Source organism: Cyrtonyx montezumae, unplaced genomic scaffold (genome assembly GCF_038088225.1).
Source record: "Cyrtonyx montezumae isolate F1298 unplaced genomic scaffold, pur_monq_1.0 scaffold_6, whole genome shotgun sequence".
Classification (NCBI taxonomy): Eukaryota; Metazoa; Chordata; class Aves; order Galliformes; family Odontophoridae; genus Cyrtonyx; species Cyrtonyx montezumae.
The window spans coordinates 5,825,309-5,845,765 of record NW_027072067.1 but is presented as its reverse complement, the minus strand read 5'-3'; the positions used below and the strand labels follow the sequence as shown (position 1 = coordinate 5,845,765).

Below are 20,457 nucleotides of genomic sequence, written 5' to 3'. Positions count from 1 at the left end.
TCTGTTTTCAAAATCAGAACATTGGGCAGTTGCCCATAAGCTGTCAACTGTAGGGAAGTCATCGTGATATATACTCATGGTCTGCTCATTTTATTTTTTGGAAGACTCATTTTTACCTCTGGGTTCTGTCAGAAGCGTATAATGGGAGTCTTTTTTTTTTAATTCAGCAGAGTTTTTGAGAGTGAAGTGATTGCTGGCCTGAGCCCTTAGGTAATTCAGAACAACTCCTAATACCACTGTAACAGTGGCAAAACACTCTATGAATGTTGTGACAATAAGTATGTGAAAACAGGCAAATAAAACTGGAACCAGATAGCTGACAGAAGAGCTAACCCACAATACAAGGGCTGCTCTGAAAGTAACATCTCCTCTTTTATGACCTCAGTCCACTGTGTCAGAGGCAGATTGTTGTTGGTGGATGGCAGTAGAGGTTAAACCTTCCCACCAATAATCCATTGCATTTTGTTTCTGTGTGACAGATGAAAGCTGAGGGGCAGTCTGACAAAATGGTGTCTGATGTGGAAGTGTGTATGAAGCAAAGGTGTGTCACTGAATCACTCCATGCAGAAAAAAAGCACCCATTGGCATACAGTGATGCTTGCTGAACGTTTTTGGAGACCAAACAGTGGATGTGAGCACAGTGAGGTAGTGAGTGGTGCATCTCAGCAGTGGTAGCTGTGAAAATGGGTCATCCTTGCTGGTGCAGATATTTTTGGTCACAACATGCAGAGCCTTGTTTATGGCTGGTGAAAATGCATAGCTAACAGTGGTGACTATGTTGAGAAACAGTGTTTTGTATTAACAGTTTTGTATTGTATATACAATAACAGTGTTATTGTATTCTTTGTATCTGATATAATGTCCATGGAATTAAATAGGAAGACCCTTGTACCTAAAATTATTTTGGATGGGTTGGAGTTCATATTCAAGTACATAGATTGTTGACTTAATCCAAACTATCTTACATATTGATATATTTTCCTATGATGATGTAAAGCAAGAACATAACTTGACTGCTGAGCTGCTAACCCTAGTGGCTGTATCTTTTAGTTCTGAGGCTGACATGCTGCTTCTTAAGAAATTGTCTTATGCAGCACTGAGCAGATAGGCAAGATAGGGAACACTCCCTGTGGAATACTGTTTCCCATTGGACAATGTTTTTATCTTAGACTGACCAGTATATTTAATCATCAAGCTAGCTACATTTCTTATGCTGATTATTCTGCTGGGTTTATTTTCAGATTTTTTTCTTGGTCATTTCCTCTTTTATTTCTTCTCTTGTACTGTTTTTTGGTGTGCTTTTTTATTTGTTTGAGTGTGAGTGTATATGCATATGTTTGTGTATGTATTTGTTATTATTTTTTTAATAAAATTGGCTTTTAGTTTAGGAAACATTCACATGGTCGGATGATGGGAGTGATCAAATTTCAGAGGTCAGTGTGGAAAGAACTTTCCAAGGGTAAGGTGCTTGGAAATTTTGGTAACAGTTGTAGTCTTCCAAGTCAGTGCTGGATGGGAGTTTACATGAATGGCTATTGCCATGGGGGACCTGAAAAAGGCTGTCAGTTGCAGTCTTCTCTCAAAGCCATTACTAGAGATGAGTTTTAGATTGACAGTGTATTAGATCATAGAAATAGAATAATTTAGGTTAGACATTAGGTTCCTAAATTTTCCCCTGCTTTACTTTAAAGCCATTCCCCCTTGTCCTATCACTATCAGTCAGTGTAAAATTGTCAGTCTCCATCCTGCTTATAAGCTCCCTTCAAGTACTGGAAGGCTGCAATGAGGACACACAGGACCCTTCTCTTAGCTAAATTAGCCCTAATTCCTCAGGCTTTCTTCAGAGGAGAGGTGCTCCAGCCCTTTGATCATCTTTGTGGCCCTCTACTGGACCCATTCCAATAGCTCCTTGTCTTTCTTTTGCTGGGGGCACCAGGCCTGGGCACAGTACTTTGAAAACCAATTTCTTATACACTGAATATGCGACCCTTTAAATCCATATCTCTTCAACTTAGAGATAAGGATGTAATGCGGGGGCACGTCAAAGGCCTTGCAAAGATCCAAGTGGACAACATCAGTAGCTCTTCCTTTGTCCAATGAAGTCATCACTCCGTTCATAGAAGGCTGTTCCAAACAGCTTTAAATATTTCCTGTTTCGGAGGCCCGGATGCAGATCACGATAACTAGGGCAGAAGATATCCCTTGGAAATTATTAAAAAAAAAAAAAAAAAAAAAAAAAAAAAAAAAAGAAGAAGAAGAACAAAAACAAAACAGCGACAAAAACAAGAAAAACAACCTTGTAAGGTCTTTTTTGCACCTCGCCGCCATCCCCCCGCCCCGCAGCGCTGCCCCGTTGCACTGCGCGGCAGCGGCCACTAGGTGGCGCCGCAGCACCGGCCGGCGGGGCTCCGGGCTGGGGCTTGGGGCGCTGAGAACCGCCTGTATCCCCGAGCTGGTCTATGTCAAAGCACTGTCTGTCATTGTTAATTTCGTTTTTAATTACAGAATAGCAATTGACGAGTAAGCTTGATGTTTACTTTTGAATGTTGTTGTTTGGTTTTTTTTTCGTTTCGTGTTTGATTTCAGAACAGGAAAATCCCTCTTTCTTTTTTCTCCCCTTCCTTTTCTTCTTTCTCATTTTTCCATGGTAATTCCAGAAACTGCAGCTGACGGTCATGTTGTTTGAAAGAAAATGCCACTAGCGCCATATCAAAATGCTCCCGGAATGCTGCATTTTTAATTAAAAGCCATTATTTTCTACAGAGAGCAATGGAGATTTTTGAAAATTATTCTCCAGGAGATAATTCTTTAAAACTTATGATACTTATTTAAGTTGTAACTTTAAATAAAATATTTCGAATTATTTATTTTATTTATATAAAAAATATGTAGCTTAGAATTATGATTTTTTTCTTAAGAAAAAAGAAAAAGGATTGTGAGTTTGAGTGAATTTCTGAGATTTTCAAGACAGGAACTCTGTTTGGACAGATCTCCTTGAAAGCTTTACATACGCACGAGGACAGTATCAGTTATGCCAGCTTTAATTGCCTATTTTCTGATATTCTGCTCACACAGTGTGCTAGGTGGTACTCCATTAGCAGTTAAGTAGCAAAATACATCACGCTACAGATTGTCAGTGAAATGAATGCAATGAAGGCAAAGGAAGGATAACTAACAGATGCAGACTTTTTACCTGTACTGAAAAACAGCCGTTGTGTTAGTTGTGGCTGATTGGTCCTTACAAAGCTGTCACTGTGCAGTTTGTTAAACGGAGGTGCTGGAGGAAAGCTGCCGTCTGAAGAAGGCTCAGTGGGGTTACAGAGAAGTTTTAGAATGCCACAGAATGAGCAGTGCCTGCAGTATTCACAGAGGGACATCTTTGTGAATCTGATCTCATTATAGGGGCTTTTACTTTTGCTCCACCGTCGCAATATTTATGTGGTTTTCAACGAAGAGCACAAGACCACTAGTAGCTTTAGTGAAGTCTGCAGCTTCCCTGATTCGGAGCTGGCAGTAGGGTTTGTATTTCCATTCAGGGAATAAAGAGGAATTTCATTTTCAGTAATTATTAGGTTCATTTAAGGTAGAATGCTCAAAGTTCCTGGCCAAGAAGCTCAGATTCCTGAACTAAAGAATATGTGTGTTTAAAGAAATATATCTGTTACAGAATCGAATTGCATATTTTATTCACATTTTACCTTTTTTTAATATATATGATAGTAAAATGAGGAACGTTTTACCAATTGTACAAGTCAATTATGATATCCCTCTGTTAATCTAATAACATCTATGATAACTAAGGATTTTATGTTTCTGAATAGAGATCAAAGATTTCTATCCCCACAAAGAAACCGAGGCAGATATTCCTAATTAATATAAGCTCTGGAAGACAAGTAGTGGTAATTTTCAAATGGCTGTATGACAAATTCTTTTCTTTAAAATGATGCATATCTCTATTTGCTTTTGATCAGTATTAATTGGAAGTGTTATAAATAGAAATCAAAGCCCCTGAATATATTGTAATACCATCAGTGGGATACGTTGGCAGCTTAGCTGCCTGGATAATTTGCCATTTAAAACTTGTTGACTATCATGATGCATTGCATTTAGCTGAAGGACTTGGGTGTATTTAAAGATCGCTAGACCAATATTAAGTCTTTTGTAGCTGTAAATTCTGGGAAAATTTGTTTCTCCTAATACAGAAAAACAGAGAAATGCAAGTCTCAGGAGAAGCATTAATGCCCCACTTAAGCAGTGTTAGCCTTTCATAAGCAGCAAATCTCATTTCTCTCTGGGGAGTCCCGCCTGGAACGTAAGATAACCTACACTTACCCTTGCTTTATTCAGCGACTCTATAAAACTCTACAGCTGTAGCTGACAGTGGAATATTTAAATGATTTGAACAGTGTAAATGCCTCATGTTCATTTAAATAACTGAAGAATTCAATCACTTGAATGCCAGTGATTATTCCTATTGGAGTTTACATTTTAAAAAAGACAGCCCATCTGAATCCCTGTGAGGGAATTAAATTGCTGTCTAATTAGAGGCGCAAAATTACATATATTTAAAAGATAATTAAAGGTTTGAAGGCTGCTGAATAACTGGTTGTACATATAAATGAATCACTGAAAATTTGTTAGCAATATGTGAAGCTTTCTTTTATTCTTTGCTTTCAGCTTTGAAGTTAGGTATAACTGAGCTCATGGGTTAAAGTCTGGTAGTATTAAGATAAAGGCAGATGTTTTTAATTATTTCTACACAAACCCTAAATAATTATAAGCAGCTGCCAGTTTTACATAATCCCGAATGATAAGGTCCTGAGAATGCAAATAAAATCCTAAATAGAGAGGGTTTTTTTTTTTTTTTTTCAGCTTAGTAAATTGCATACATGTTACTCTGCAAGTCAACTGCAGTCCACCCGAAAACGTGAGCACAACCAATGTGCTCTTTGTCCAGGCTGTAGAAGTGTGACTTAGAGCTATTTTCTGTTCCCTCGCTTTTTAACTCCTGCTATGTATTTCCATATGTTGTTTCATTGATTCAAACATTTCTGCACTATCTGTAATGCAAACACATATGTTATGGTTATAAATAGAGAAATATAAATACATGTGGCACAAGATTTTATTTATTTATTAATTTATTTATTTATTTATTTATTTTGCTAGAAGGTTCTTCTGTTTATGCAGTACATTTGATTGCTTCTGCTTTTTGTCTTCCTGAAAACTCCAAATTGTGTTTTTCTTATACTCTTTAACATAAGAGTATAACATAATATATACTCTTCACCCCAGTGAATGATATGGCTCCTGTTGTCAGCTTTTCTCTTCAATATTGCTGGAAATTTTATAGTGTGGCAGCTTTTCCCTGCTATCTGGCATGAAAAACGAATCCAAAATAACTGTTTTTCACTGCCAACCATAACCTAGAATCTTCTGGATTAATGACTTAAATAATAGGCTTATCATGAATGTCTCCCTTTGGAAAGAGAAGTTCTTCTTTTCCTACGGAAATCAAAATGTTACTTAAAAATAATATTTTAAAAAGGACCTCTGTACAGCAAGCAACTTCGTTTCAGACTTGATACCCGTAAGCGTTCTACTGATTTAAGCTTTTGGTTGTCTTCTATTAGATGCTGTCTTGCTATGATGATTCCACAAATGGGGCTGGGCAAGTTCACAGAAGTTTAGCAATGCTTCCAAGGCAATCTGAATTTGCTCTGATGCTATCAGTGTAACTTACTCTCATACATCCCGTTATCCAGATGGAGCACGTCTGAGAAATTGCAATCACCTTAGACCCAAGGCTTGCAGCTGTTAAGATGTAGCTTGCTCCTTCTGTGATCAGATTGCTATACTTTGACTTAATAAGCACGTGGCCGATCGTATTTAGTGCAGATGGTTTGGGACTGGTTGTGTTAAAAAAAGAAAAAAAATCAAAACAAAGAGCTTTAGAAGGGCACATGTAAATGGTTGTATGGGAGATGGTGATAAAATGTGATTCAGTCCTTAAACTGCAACATTGCACATTGTTTGAATCACCCAGTGCTAGAACAGCTTGGCCAAGCCTCAGATAGAAGATAGTAAGATAAAGCTCATTCTGCTTACCAAATAAAATCTTTTCCCCTGTTCTTTCCACAAACAAAAGAACATTGGAGCTAGCTTTTAATTCTGAGCAGACTAAAAGATTCTTTATTTGCTGTCCAGATCTTTAAAAAATTTCACTGGCTATCATTTTTTTTTTCAGGTTTTAACTACTCTATAATATCACCACACATTTTATACTGGCCTAAGTATATTAACAGCACACAGTCAAGCTCTTTTCCTCCTGCACTTAAATCAGAGCAATTCGGTAGAGCTCCTAGTTTCTATCTTTCCCAAATGGATCCCTTACTAATTTGTTTCAGTGCTTTACAGTAATCTTGCGAATGGGATTGGCTTCAGGCTTAAATCAGTATTTTATACTTCACCCAGGAGTCTCAGACAGAGATAAAAATGAAGCTAGATTCAGTATACTACCAAAGAAAATGGCGTAGATGAAAGTCATTTTTAAAAGCTGTTGAATTGCTTCTGTGCCCATGAATAACTTTTGCTGAGAAATTAGTTTAGCAATAAAAGTAGAATGAATCTAGAGAAGAATGAATTGTATTCATGTGACAAATTTGACATCTGATCTACTTGCATTTATGTTTTAGGCCATAGTTACATATGTAAATTTACTGTAAGGAGTAATCTTCACAAAAAAATATATGTAAATAAAGATACCCAGATATAGAAATAACTGCTATTTCTGTTATCAGAACAAAATCCTGTCCTTGCTCAAAATTGAAGGTTTTCTCTGCCATTCTTTCTTGAACTATATCATAAACACACACCATGTAGGAACTAAACACTAGTCCCCTAAAGTGTATGTAATAACAGGATGAGGGGTTATACTGCTTAGTACTTCATTACTTCCTGTCCTAAATATGGTTTAAGATCTAAACTTTCAGTTCATTCAAGTGTGTATGGAGTCTTCTGCTTGCTTAAGCACTGGGATTTTGGCTTGCTTTCTACTTATCTGAATTTTTAAGACATGGACACTTCCATTTCGGGCTTTGCTGCAAAACCCTGAATGTTTTATCAAACATCAAACTCAATTTGGTTGCTTTTGGATTTTGTTCTTGCTTTTTATATGGACAATATATATATATATATATAATTGAAACAAATAACCCCCCCATAATCAATACGATACAAGCTATTTATTATATACTTGAAGCCCACTTCTGCTGTCAGACACACAAGATCAACTCCTATTGTCGTATGTAAGGACTTGCACATGTGTCACAGTATAGCCCAGAAGCCCTTCAACATCTGTGAGTAAGGATGTAATTAAACATTGGAACCAGTACAGGAGTTGTTTCACATTTATTCTACTCAAATGATCCCAGTTAACTTCTATGTAACACTTTTCAACTCTCAGTATTTCAGATCTTGACTGCCACAATTTCTATGCTGGTGTGAATAAATATGGCCAGAGCTTTGCTTGGTTAATTGATGCAGCCATAAAAAGTGGCCTTGGTTAATCCTTGTAAAGATTAAAGATAGTATTGATATAGCTGTGGCCACAATTAGAGGTTTGCAAAATACAAAAAGCTACCAAAATCAAGTCCTGCTTGTGAAGCGTTACCCTGTCCTTTTTATTCTTGTGAGATTTAACTATAGTGGCTTCCAAGTTTTGTACTTCTGTATTTGCATACAGTTGTCTCTTCAGCTATCAGAGCTGAATTGTTGAGCAAGAATTAATCGGAGCACCGAGATGCTTGAATTCACAGTCTGGTGTATGGGCATGCACTGAAATGGGAAATTCCTTACATCTCTGAGTATTCCATCTGTTGAATAACATCAGCCCAGAAGAAGGTAGCCTGCTTGTTCTGAGAATGTGAACTTCTAGCAAAGGGCAGAAAAGTATGAAATTACTCTTCTGTTATATTCTAATGAACTGCCAGAAGTCAGTGTGTGAGTTACACCAACAGAGTAGCTAGGATTTTTTTATGAATGAGATTTTTTTATGAGAATGAGAATTGACTCAGGATATTATCCCACATAGAATCCCAAAGGACTAATCTCTAGAAATAGCTGTATCCAAGTTCTGTTGAGGAAAAGTTGATTGTGTACTAGCAGAAATATTACTGTTATTCCAGTATCTCAAAATCTGTGATTACAATTCAGCAGCTTTGTCATGCTCCCTGTGACCCTACAAAATCAGTGGTGAGATTCACATGAGAATAATTTAGGAAGGAAAATGTCAGGATGGGAGTAACCTTTCAAATGCTCAGAGTCTAAGTTTTCTCTGTGGCCTCTCTGCAATGTGCAAGCTCCCACTGCATTGCCACCTGTGACAAACAGTGCTGAGTACTGACAGCTTTGATTGGTGGTATAGTTGGTCCTGCCCTGAGGGAGGAGAATTAACCATATTTTCTTCCTTACTGGTTCAATTTCTATCCAAACATTTTATTTCTGAGGAGTCACAGAATTGATTTGAAGTAATTCGCACACTTCTCAGCATCTCTCATCATAACTCATGCAAAGTCTTGTGGTGGTCCTCCCCCTTATTTGCATAATAGAAGATAAAGGGCTGTTATTTCACATTACACAGATCCATTCCCATGTTTAAGCATTTCAAATAGGTTCTCGTATTTTTTCTTATCTGTTTAGATTGTTTATTCTCAGACCTTCCTAAATTCTTCTCTTCTTCCACTGATCAGGGTTTCTGTTAGTCTAGTGGGCTCTCTCATTTGAATGTTCAACAGAGGGCAGAATTTCCTATATTATAAATTCCCCAGTGTCAAATCAATTTGTCACTAGAATGTTTATTTAAAATGTGAGATTTACAGGGTAACAATGACTAGTGATTAAAAAACCCCTATAAATTATTAGTATATTACTTTTTTCCCATGAAGTTGTTAGATAAAGCATAGTATCAGCAAATGTTAACACCATACTTCCCAAGACTTACATCTTATCTTGTTTAAAGAGAAATGTGTAAACATTTTCTTGATAAGATTATAGCAAATATAACTTCCTGCACAGCTGAGATTGTTAGTTTGAGACATTTAACATAAACTACAAGAGGAAGGTCTCACGTAGGGTTCCATATGAGAGGAGAAATATACAACTAGTGAGTTTGACTTCTCTGAGTGTCCTTCAAGAACAGCTTTGTATCATGGTAACAGATCATGCAAATAATCATGTATACAGTATTTTTTTTTTTATTTCACAGAGTATATTTATGCAGCAGTGTGGTACACTATCTACCAGTTAAGCTCCTACTTTGTACGGTGTAGTATTCCCAAATGCAATCAGCATACATCTAGCAAAGTAAAAAAGTAATCTGATACATAATGATTTTACAAATAAATCAGGATGTGCTAAACATTTCCTTCTTTTTTATGCCAGTATGAAGAAGGGAAGAAACGAAGAAAGCCCAACTATAGTAGTGTGGATCTTTCTGAGGTTGAGTGGGAAGATAGAGATGATGTGGTAAGCAATGTGTTTAAAACCCTGTCAGAAACTCTGTACACTGTACTTGACTGCTCTCAGGAAGAGAAAAACAGTAGCCCACTTTAGCTGGTTCAGAATTCTGTGACTTTGTTTTTGTATTGATTTGCACATATGTACATGCAAATGCACCACTAACACAGACTCTTTGTATGTTTGTTAAAACTCATCACCCAACTTGCATGCTCTACGCATCCTGTTGTATATTTTTGCTGGATAGCAAGAGAAAGAGAATATCTCTCTCGGGCCCATCCAGACAACTGCTGCAGCTCAGATATGAAGGAAAGTACTTAACTTCTCTTTAGGAGACCCAGCTTTCCTTAATGGAAATAATGATAACTTTTTTTCCTTAACGTACAAAATTCATATGAATAAGAAAATTGGATTCTCTGTTCAGAGCAGACTCATAGAAGATTCTCTCAAAACTCCTAATTTCAGACATATGGGTAGCTGCAGAAAAATTCATTCCGTGTCTATCAGCTGTTACATGCACAGTTCGTTCTGGTAAACTCATTTTTCAGTGCTCCATCTACTCTGTGATTCACTCATTCTTTCTTATCTTGCAAACTTAGCTTTTTCTGCAATACTGTATCAAAAGCTTTCCTTATGTCCATAGCTTAGCTTTTGCCTGGTCTTTCTGTTATTTCCTCAATAAATCTGATTTGTTAGGCATGATTTGTTTTGTGTGAATCCATGCTGACTGTCCTTAATTAAATCATAACTTTCCAGGTGTTCCCCTTTCTATCTTGTAGTTTAGCTTTTTTTCCCCATAAATTCCCTACTACCAAAGTCAAAACTACAAGTCTATGTTTTTCATAGATGTTTCCTAGATCTCTTCTCAAATGTCAATAATGCATTAGACCTGCTTTTCCACAGAGTTTTTGAATATATCCACTGGAAGTTCCCATATTTACTTTCTTATGTCCTTCCTAAATCTGGGATGGATCACGTACAAATGCCCCTGGAGTTCTGTCAGTTTCCAAGTGTACTAATTTCTTGATTCCCGTTCAAACATAAGTCTTTGTTTTCTTTCTCCTTGAGAAATTTATCTACCACTCCTCCCCCTCTCCCCCACCCTCTTTGTGAATAGTGAAACAGTTCATTTATGTTTTTAGCAATGGCTGTTTCATCAGGTGATAGATTGTCCTCATCCTTTCATAGGAAGCCATCTTACCTCCTTACTTAAACTTCTTCACTGGAGTGTTTCTTTGGAACACTTGTGTAGTTTTGCATGATTTTTTGTGTGTACACTACTTAAGACTTCCTCGTTAGATTTTTGTGCCCTGTATCAGCTTTCTGTAATCTTGGCAATCAGGCTGACTTCATACCTTACCTTTTATCTTTGACAGCATATTACTCAATCAGTTCCTCTGCAAATGACCTTTTTAAAGTTTCTTCTTTCAAATGTTATTGCAGTAGTTAAGTACAGCTTTTAAAACTTCATGTATTTGTTTTTCTTCATCTCTCTTTGTTTTCGTTCCTTTTTATTTCTCCCACTAATTTATCTGTTTAATTTGTACAGTTTTAATCATTCATTATTAATGATATCTCAATAGAAACTCAGTGGTTTGGTTAAAGTAACATTGAAGCATTTGTCAGGCATTGAAAATTAAGTTTTATTGTGATTTAATTGTGATTTGTTCTGAATGCACATGAAAGCAAGAAGTCCAGATTCACCTCTCTCTAAGTGTTTCCCTTTGATTCAAAAAATCCCAGACAGATTTCTTGAAAATTTCTAACAAAAATTGAATTTTTACAACCTGGAGGCTACAGAAGTTAAATTTCACATTCTGATGAAAGGTATTTACATAAAATTTGTGTTTCCCTCCAACATAAAAATGTTTAAAAGTGAGTTTTAATTTTAACTTTGAAACAAGTAGCTTTCCAACATTTCAATGAAAAAATACTGATTGCAAATAAACTAAATTGAAAATTGCATCTGTAGAAAAGACCCCACTCCAGTGTCTAGTAAGTAATAGTTAAAAATAAATAAATTAAAGTAAAATAAAATAAAATAAAATAATAAATAATTTTGAGAAATATTTAATACATGAGAGAAAATAACTAAATATTGTAGCATTGAACAACGACAGTTTCATAAAAGCATTTACTGTTTGATGATCAATGACCAAGTGTTTTTGGTAAAAAGAATATGTCGAGTACTGTAGAAAAAAATTGTTAGCATTCCTCATGTTTTCCTGTTATTTTAGCAATGTCACACACAAGTGGACACTTTAATGTAATTATCTAAATAGGAAAAAAACCACAAGTCATATTTTTACAGCTATTTTTAAAAGTAAACTTGGTACCATTGCAAATTCTTTGTGAAATAACATACAAGCCAATCATTTATACTATGTTTCTAAGGCCATTGGAGGGGCTTACTGACCAAAACACTAATAGCAAAATAAATGAGAAAGTAGTATGAAATAAAAGAATATCAGAGCTACAGACAGTCTTTAATGATATTAGATCTAGAGAGATACTCTGTTTTTGTTTTTTCCCAAGCTTTAGTAGTAAAGCATTTTGTGTTCAAATATAGAGGGAAATAATTCATGTATTTATAGAGCTGCTTTTAGCAACATAGAATACAACTGGAATATTTTTCTTCCATTAAACACTGAGGCTGATTAGGTTGCTTACTATTTACTACATTAATTCAATGGTTGATTGATTTTACAAGTATATAGAATGATCTCTTACTAAAGCAGTGAAACTAGGTTGTTAGCAACTGATTGGAAGACATTTAGTTGAAAGGGTAGCAATATATATCACTGTGAAAAGGTGAAGAAATAGGTTTTATCCAAAGATCCAATAAGGAAAAATGTGACAGAGATAGGTTTAGAAATTTTTTTGCTATGAAGTGGAATTGGTGCAGATAAGTATTCATCTGATAATTTCCCAGGTTGGAGTACCTGCCATCTTGTTTCTACTTCATTTTATTATATACCATGATTTCTAGCTGAATGAAGATTTGTTCTTATTGTTGGTGGGGCTATTTTTGTTTTTATTTGTTTTGTTTGTTTGCTTTTAATAAAAAAGCATGAATGAATCTTTTGGGGCTTGAAGCCAATTGAGGCAGTGGTTATTTTATGCACTTCAGAAGGAAGATGGGACTGCAGAAGAGCTGAGAAACCAGATTACAAAGCCAAGAAATGTAATCACAGCAAACAAACAAACAAAAAACAACAACAAAAAAAACCCAACAAAGAAAGTAAAACTCTAAATCTCACATGCAGACTTGATCTTAAACACTACTGAGAGTTGGAGGCCCTTTTCATAAATCTATGACTTGCCTGAGGCTTGCTACAGCAATGGGTCTCAGACAACTGCAGGCACCAATAGGAGAAAAATGAAAACCATGTTAAAGATAAATGGAACTGTTCTGTAAATGTTAGAAAGTAGATGGCTAATTAATACCAGTTCTGCGAGTACAAAACCACAAAACTTGAAATGGGAAAATATTTCCAGGATTGCCTATTATGTATTGTTAAAAATAAAATCTACAGTAAAATATATGCTTTATTTTATACATACCCCCAGTTAAAATTATCCTTTTCACTCACTGTTAGAAGAGTAAGCCTGTTAATTCAAATGTAGATGCTCCAGAATTAAATTTAAAGAGCAGCAAAGTTTGCAGTTTTTGATTGGTCAGCCATGCACAACTTTGTCATGAAAATAAAACCAGATATGTCACTGGAAGGTTTGGGTGTTCTTTCACTCTACTAACTCAGAAAGTCTGCAGAGTGCATTGATATGACTATCTTCACAAATTTTGATAGAAATCTGACTGAACTGCCCAATCTGACAATGAAAGACACAAAGTACAGAAAAAACAGGAGAAAATTCTTTTGGAAGAACACTATGTCCAAAATTGTATTCAGACAGATAAGCAACAGAAGAGAGTTATTCCAGTCGTAGTCCAGTTTAAGCCCAGAGTCCCCATTCTCAGATGAGGTATGGAAATGTGCCTTGCTAGATACACCTCACTTGATTTTGGTGCAGGGTCCTGATGAACAGTCATGGCATGTTCCCCTAAAAGAGACACTGTGCCAACTTATGTCCTCTGGGAGGAAGTCTTTCCTTTTCTGTGGAGTAAATAGATAATGCTAAGGAAAGTCAATTAGACATGATGTGTGAGGCATTTGCAACACAAATCCTGGAACTCAAGCAGAAGCTGGGATAAAGTTACTGAAGGGTACAAGGAAGAAGTCTTTCAGGCCTCAGAGAGCAAAGGAAGACACCTTTGTGACTGGACCACTGTGGCAGTCCAGATAAGAACAGATTTAACCTGCAGAGTAGAAGGTAAATCGTTACGTATAAATAGTTTGAATATGTTTTGTTTTCCATAGCTAGTTTGAATTTTCTCTCTTTGAAAAAATAGTTATTTTGGTTTTATGTATTAATGAAACATGATTTGAAAGGGGTTAAAAATTCTGTGACTGACCTAGGGGTCCCATTAAAAGCTCACTGCCCTGCAAGGACTGCCCTGTGGGCCACCTGAGTAAATCACACTGTCCTGTAGCTGTGTGTTCCAGTAATAGGTTACTGATCCAGTGGCTGTCATGCTTCTACTACTTCTTGCAGTTTTTGATACAGTTAGGATGTAGTTTCTCATGATGGTTTGCGATGCAACCCAATGTAGAGAATAAAGCTGAAGCAGAATTAATTATGAGGCCATAAATTGACTTTTCTCTTTTTCCTTTGATATTTTTTTATATGATTATGAAGTATTTTAAAATGAGCTCTGGTCTAACTCCAGGCACCAAGTCTAGTCCTTAACCTCCTCTATAGTAACTGCATAATAGTTTTCAGTTAAACTGTTTATCCTGTGTAAAATCCAGATTATTACATGAAGGGCTATTTTAGTGTGAAAGATGCTGAGAACTCTTGCTTTTCACACTTCCACAGTTTGCCTGAAGTTCTGTAGCAGGAGCCTTGGCCTATACAGGCTACCATAAAATCTGTAAGGGTTTTGTTCAGCGTGCAGAAAACTACTGCAAAATGAAGAGAGAGTACTGCTTAGGCCAAGTGAATGTACCAAAGAGCTGAAAGAATTGCAGAAAATGCAAATAAAGGATTTGACACACATTTTCTTCATTTTAGCTTCGAAATGCAATGGTGAATCGTAAAACAGGGAAATTCTCCATGGAAGTGAAGAAGACAGTGGACAAGGGGGTAATGTTTGAAATATCCTTCTGGCTAATAACAAAGCAAGCAGGGTTTTGTTTGCGGTTTTTATTTTTATTTTTTGCAACTTTTAAGATTGATTACTATAAATGTTATTCAATTTGGTACATTTTTTCAATCCCTGAATGTATACATTGCTTGTAATTTTTATCACTAACTGCTTGATTTTTTTACACTTTTCTTATGGCAAACTAACTGTTTTCCCCCTTCCTTTTTTACTTTCTTGTTCTGAATCTAGAAACGAGTATTGGTGATGACAAATGACTACTATTATACAGACATCAAGGGCACTCCATTCAGGTAGAGCCTACCATAATAAATGGTCACTTCATCAGACTCATTGGACTTGCATTTGTACAGAGCTTGAGAACTCATTAAAAGCTCATCAGCAAAACCTGACAATAAAATATCCCTGGACAGTGCTGAAAATAGCAAGGAAAAGGAGCTTACTAGCATTCCTTTCAGCTTTTCCAGGGATGGAAAGTTTGTGCAAGCTAACACAGGCAAACTTGCAGTGTTTGTCATGGCTTACGTTTCATTAAAAAAATATTCAGTTGAGGTTTACGTTGCACGAAAGGCTTTCGCAAGTACTTAGAGAGCTATAAATACTATAATCCAGTTAAGTAATTACATATTGAGCCTCATTTTGATTTTTTTCAACAACAAAATGTAATGTAAAATGAGATAGTATTTCACTTCTAATTTGAGGTTTGGATGTTTTGTTTCTCTGAACTACCTAGAGTGTATTAGTGTAAATAAAACTGAGCAAGGCAGCCATGTTATTTTGCCATGCATCTTAGCAAAAACAAAAAGGCAAGAAGTTGCTTTACAAAAGCTCATATTTGGGTTAGAAATAATTGATTAATAAAATAACATTAACTATACCTAATGGTTAAAGGAGTAGACTGATAGATGTAATACTCAACTGAAATTTTCTTCAATGGAAATACGTCATGGAACTCAAGCTACATTTAAAAAAAATATATATAGGCACATTTCTCATCTCTGATGCATGTGTTTATTCTTCTTAAAATCCACACATGTGTTGTAAAACTCAGTGTAATTTTTGTGGAATGTCATTCTTACCCTATTTAGTAAACAGATGTGTGGCTACACATACGCATGCAGTGTGGCTTCTGATCCTTAGGACAGAAATAATAGTAGGAAAACTCTTTCAAAACGATCTGTATGTAGTTATGATGGGATGAGGACATAGTTTCAGGAAGACAGCAGGGGCAACATTTATTAAAATATATGCTGAAATGTCAAAGATGTTTACTTTCAGCCTATTTCCAGATTGAGCTTTTGATTGCATCATGTGTGTTCTTGGGTTTGGTGCCCCTACATATCCTTAAAGTATGAGCCCATGCTTTTTCAGTCATACGGATTACTGACAGGATCCTAACCTGAGATAACTGCCTTAAATGAATGAATGCCAGGAGGTATCATGCGTATGCCTTCCATATGAAGAGTCGTGTATCCTCCATCCCGTTCATGAAATTTGAATTCTTTCAGTGGTAGATAAAAAAAAAAACAACACAAAACAAATTTCTTAATTGTATGAGGCTAAAGGCATTGCAAAAATATTAAACTAGCAAAAAATATGAATAGAGGAATAGTCTAAGAAGAATCGTGATGCTGTTGCCACATATGAAATTATTTTCCTCTCAGTAGCTCTATTGATTCACAAATTTACGTGTTTCTAAACATTTTAGTCTTGTTTCCTTCATTGTAAAGCCATTGGTATGTTCAAGGCTCAGCTGAAGAAATATCATGCTGGGTAAACAGCAGTGAGCTTAGATGGGCACATTTATTAGTTTGCTAGATAATACTGAGATACTGCACTTCTAAACGCGCATAAATAAAGCCAGTTGTTGCAGGCTCATCAGAACAGATCTTTCAGGTCCTACTGAAGTGGCTAGTTGGGCAGTGAATATGATCAGTGAGGCTTTAGAAACAGGTTTTTAAAGTTAAGAAGTGTACACAAGCTGGAAATCTTATAAATGAAAATATCTCTGAATGTCTGTTTTTGTGTCACAGATTTCAAGGTCTGCTCTATTTCTCTGCACAGTTTAGGTGTGGCTCTCTCTAGAGGACATGGAAAATATTTCTTCAGAGGGAATGTAACTGTGGAAGAAGGTAAGATACTCTCTACCTACTCATGTTCCTTACACAGTAGTTGAATTGTTGATCTGGTAGACCTAAAGCTAGCATGTTCTATGCAGGTTCCATGTGGGAATTAGATTTTATTTTTTAAGATCTTCTACTTCATGGGATTTTTTCTTCATTTACATTAAGCATAGTTAGACTATGAATTTTCTTTAGATGGGCATAATCTACTCTCTCTCTGTGTTTCAGAGAGTCACTTGTAGTGTGATACTACCTGTGACGTTTTCTGAATAAAGTAACCACTGAAAGCATTGCAATAGCTATGGCTTTTTTGCTCACAGACAACACATTGTTAAGCCTTTAAGAGCTAAAACTACATAGTCATGGTAAAGGTAGCCAGCAGGAAAAGCCTTTCTTTCTTTATGGTTTTACTTTTTGAGAAGTCTGCAAATAAAACAATTGGAGGAATCAATTATGTATGAAGTTGTTTGTCAGCAAGACTACAAGCAAAGTGTCCTAAAGATGAAGAGAGAACAGGCGTTTCAAAAGGGTGACTAGTCAGATGAGATCTTCAGGGGCCTGCTAGATGGCTTCATAGAATCATAGAACCATCCAATTTGAGAAAGATCTCCAGGATCATCAAGTCCAGCTGATGGACTTGATGATCCAACTCACCACCACCATGTCCCAGAAGTGCCACATTTACAAACTTCTTGAACACCTCCAGGGATGATGACTCCATCACCTCCCTGGCAGCCTGTTTCAATACTTTACCACTCTTTTTCAGAGAAGAAATTATTCCTACCATCCAATCTGAACTTCCCTTGGTGCAACATGAGGCCATCACCTCTCCTCCCATCACTGTTACTGAGAAGCCGATCCCCACTTCATTACAGCCACCTTTCATGGAGTGTAGAGAGAATCGATTTTCCTCGAGCATCCTGTACATGGTGTACATATCCAGTGGAGGATTATACTGTGAGGTGGTGAGGTTCTAGCAGTTCCTGAGAAAAAAGTCTTTCAGGAGAGGAAAATTTTCTGATTTTATTCCTAAATCCCTGTTTCCAATTCTGCTTCTTACTTCACTGGTGATTTTAATAGAGTTTCCTTCAGGTCTTTGTTCCTTAGCTTTTTTGAGTCAAAAGATGTGTTCCTGTTCCTAGAAGATATGTAACAAGAAATGTTTCAAAGTTTATGCTTCACAGAAAAAAAAAAAAAAAAGAAAAAAAAAAAGGAAAACAAAAAAGAAACAATGCCCCAAACAACCACCATGCCTAGATAGAGAGCACAGCAGGAGACAAGCAGCTTTCTCTCCAAACTGTTCCCAACCTACTTGTTACCTATTATCCATCTCAGCCAGCCAGTCTGATACTTCCTTTCAGATGCATCACCAGCTAACAAAGCCGTAATCAAGTGTTCCTTTTCTTTCACTCCTTCTTGTCTTTTCTGGCTGTTTCACTGTCACTGACGCATTGCTGTTCTCTCTAAGTAGTATCATTGCAGTTCTTGTTCTGAATTCCCCCTTTGTCCTCAACCACTATGGCTCTGTCTCTATTTAGTACACACTCTGGGGGTTGAACCCAGAGCCTGCCTTCTGAACCATGTTTGCTTATTGTCTATTGATACATGCTTTAAGAGTTCTGAAAATTGCCAAAGTACATTTTTATTGTGCTATATAAGTAATGATATAGTTCTTATTTACAAGCATCTGCGTGGCCACTTAGAACAATAAACCTATTCTGAACAATCCTGTAAATTGCTGTTTGTGCTCATAGAGAATGTGCTTAGGGTTTGGGAGTTGTTCCTTTTAAAGAAATATTACTTAGAAGAGAAAAACTCCCAGAAAACGAGAAGTATACATTTTAGCATAAATAACTTCACTAGCCACAAAGAACAAGGGAATATGAATAGAAATTTGTTTTTACCATTGTGCATTTCTCTGTTCAGGTTTTCTTCTAAACCTCAAGTGTATCACATGAACAGTTTGTACAAGTTAAACAAGTCAGTGCAAAAACAAAAGTTTTTCCTTCCTTTTCATTCTTAGATCTGATTTAGTTGGCTTTTGCCAGTCTGTTAGACTCTAAAATGTATTTGAATAGCTTACTGTGATTTATTATATTGTGGTAATAATGCACTTTCCAAGAAGGAAGGGTTTATGTTATGGAGTGTATGTTAATAACCATCTGTTACCCAGACTGCTCCCTAAATAAACCATTATTATTCCTGTTACAGGTTTACATGATTTAGAACACCCTGATGTATCTTTAGCAGATGAATGGTAAGCCTTAAACAAAGCACGATATTGGTGTCTGTTACCCTTCTTGGTTTCATATTGTTTGTGCTTGCAGGAACCAATTCTTTATGTTCAAAGAGAGATCATGCTTATACATATTAACATTTTAATGTTTTGACGATATGTTCTCAGGTCCTATTGCAACACTGACTTGCATCCTGAACACCGTCAAATGACTCAGTTAGAAGCAATTAAACGCTACCTCACAGGAAAAGAGCCATTGCTTCAATGCAAGTATTTTTGTTAAGCACACGTGTAGTAGACTTTATCCTGGATAAAAACTATTATACTGCAAAATGCAAAGCTACTTAGTTTGATAATTTTTGATTGAATTGTGTGGCTGAAATCACTGAAATAATTTCTGGGCTGTGAAATAGAATAATAAAAAAAAACAGATAAGTGCATATTTTATCTGAGATATTTTCTTTAGAGCTTTTGTGACTCAGTAGAAAGTATTATTGTATATGCAAATAGAAGCATGATATATGTACATTAAAGTGTTACATGAAGTGGAAAATGCATTTTTTTTTTTTGTTTTCTGTATAGTGAATAGTAATTGTTAATGTATTGAAATAATATAAGAAAAACTACATTTTAGTCCAATATCATACAATATTACATAGTAAATGCTTAATACTGCAAAAAGTTTGCATAAAATATAGTAGAATCTAAAAATAACAGCAACAGAAATTCTCTGCATATGTGTTTGCTGATTTTAATATAACATAATAGGTGATAAAGAATTGATCCAGGAAGTTCTGTTTGATGCAGTGGTGAGTGCACCAATTGAAGCTTATTGGACCAGTTTAGCACTAAACAAATCAGAGTAAGTAAGCTTTGAATCAGTCATTATTATCATGGTTGACATTTAATAGCTATGTACAGAAACAGGTAAAATGCTTTGCAAATCCTGATGTTTTGTCAGATGACTGAGATTTATTTGAATCAGTTTTTCATTCCTTTCAGTTTATTTACTCAGGAATTTTAATTTTTCAACTACGTTAGAAAGAATGAATAGAACATATTAACCAATGCATCTTAAATGCTACCAATTTTGAATTCAGTATTGTTTATGTCGCACTGTACATCATGATGATTAGTTGTATAAGGTTACTCAAATTTTACAATATAACTAATGAAATTGTATATGAACCACAGCACACAGTTGAGACTATTTCTAACAACTGTTTAGAATAATTGAGGAATTTAATGCATAATTTACCAAAACTGTTTATGGAACTGGTAATTTGTCTCAGAACAAATTATATACAATTATATACAGAATCTTTTTCTTTTTTTTTCCTCCTTTGTTTTCAGTGTTA

The 20,457-nt window shown here is 35.8% G+C and overlaps 1 protein-coding gene across 1 annotated transcript in view; it reads left to right on the top strand.

Moving 5' to 3' along the window:
• Positions 1-20,457, top strand: part of CACNA2D3 (calcium voltage-gated channel auxiliary subunit alpha2delta 3) — a 392,330-nt gene that overhangs the window by 292,817 nt on the left and 79,056 nt on the right. The window contains exons 18-24 of the mRNA XM_065749768.1: positions 9,442-9,525; positions 14,650-14,721; positions 14,972-15,033; positions 16,805-16,872; positions 19,075-19,120; positions 19,268-19,365; positions 19,868-19,961. Of these exons, the coding sequence (XP_065605840.1) occupies positions 9,442-9,525; positions 14,650-14,721; positions 14,972-15,033; positions 16,805-16,872; positions 19,075-19,120; positions 19,268-19,365; positions 19,868-19,961 (524 nt within the window). The remainder of the gene's footprint in view (positions 1-9,441; positions 9,526-14,649; positions 14,722-14,971; positions 15,034-16,804; positions 16,873-19,074; positions 19,121-19,267; positions 19,366-19,867; positions 19,962-20,457) is intronic.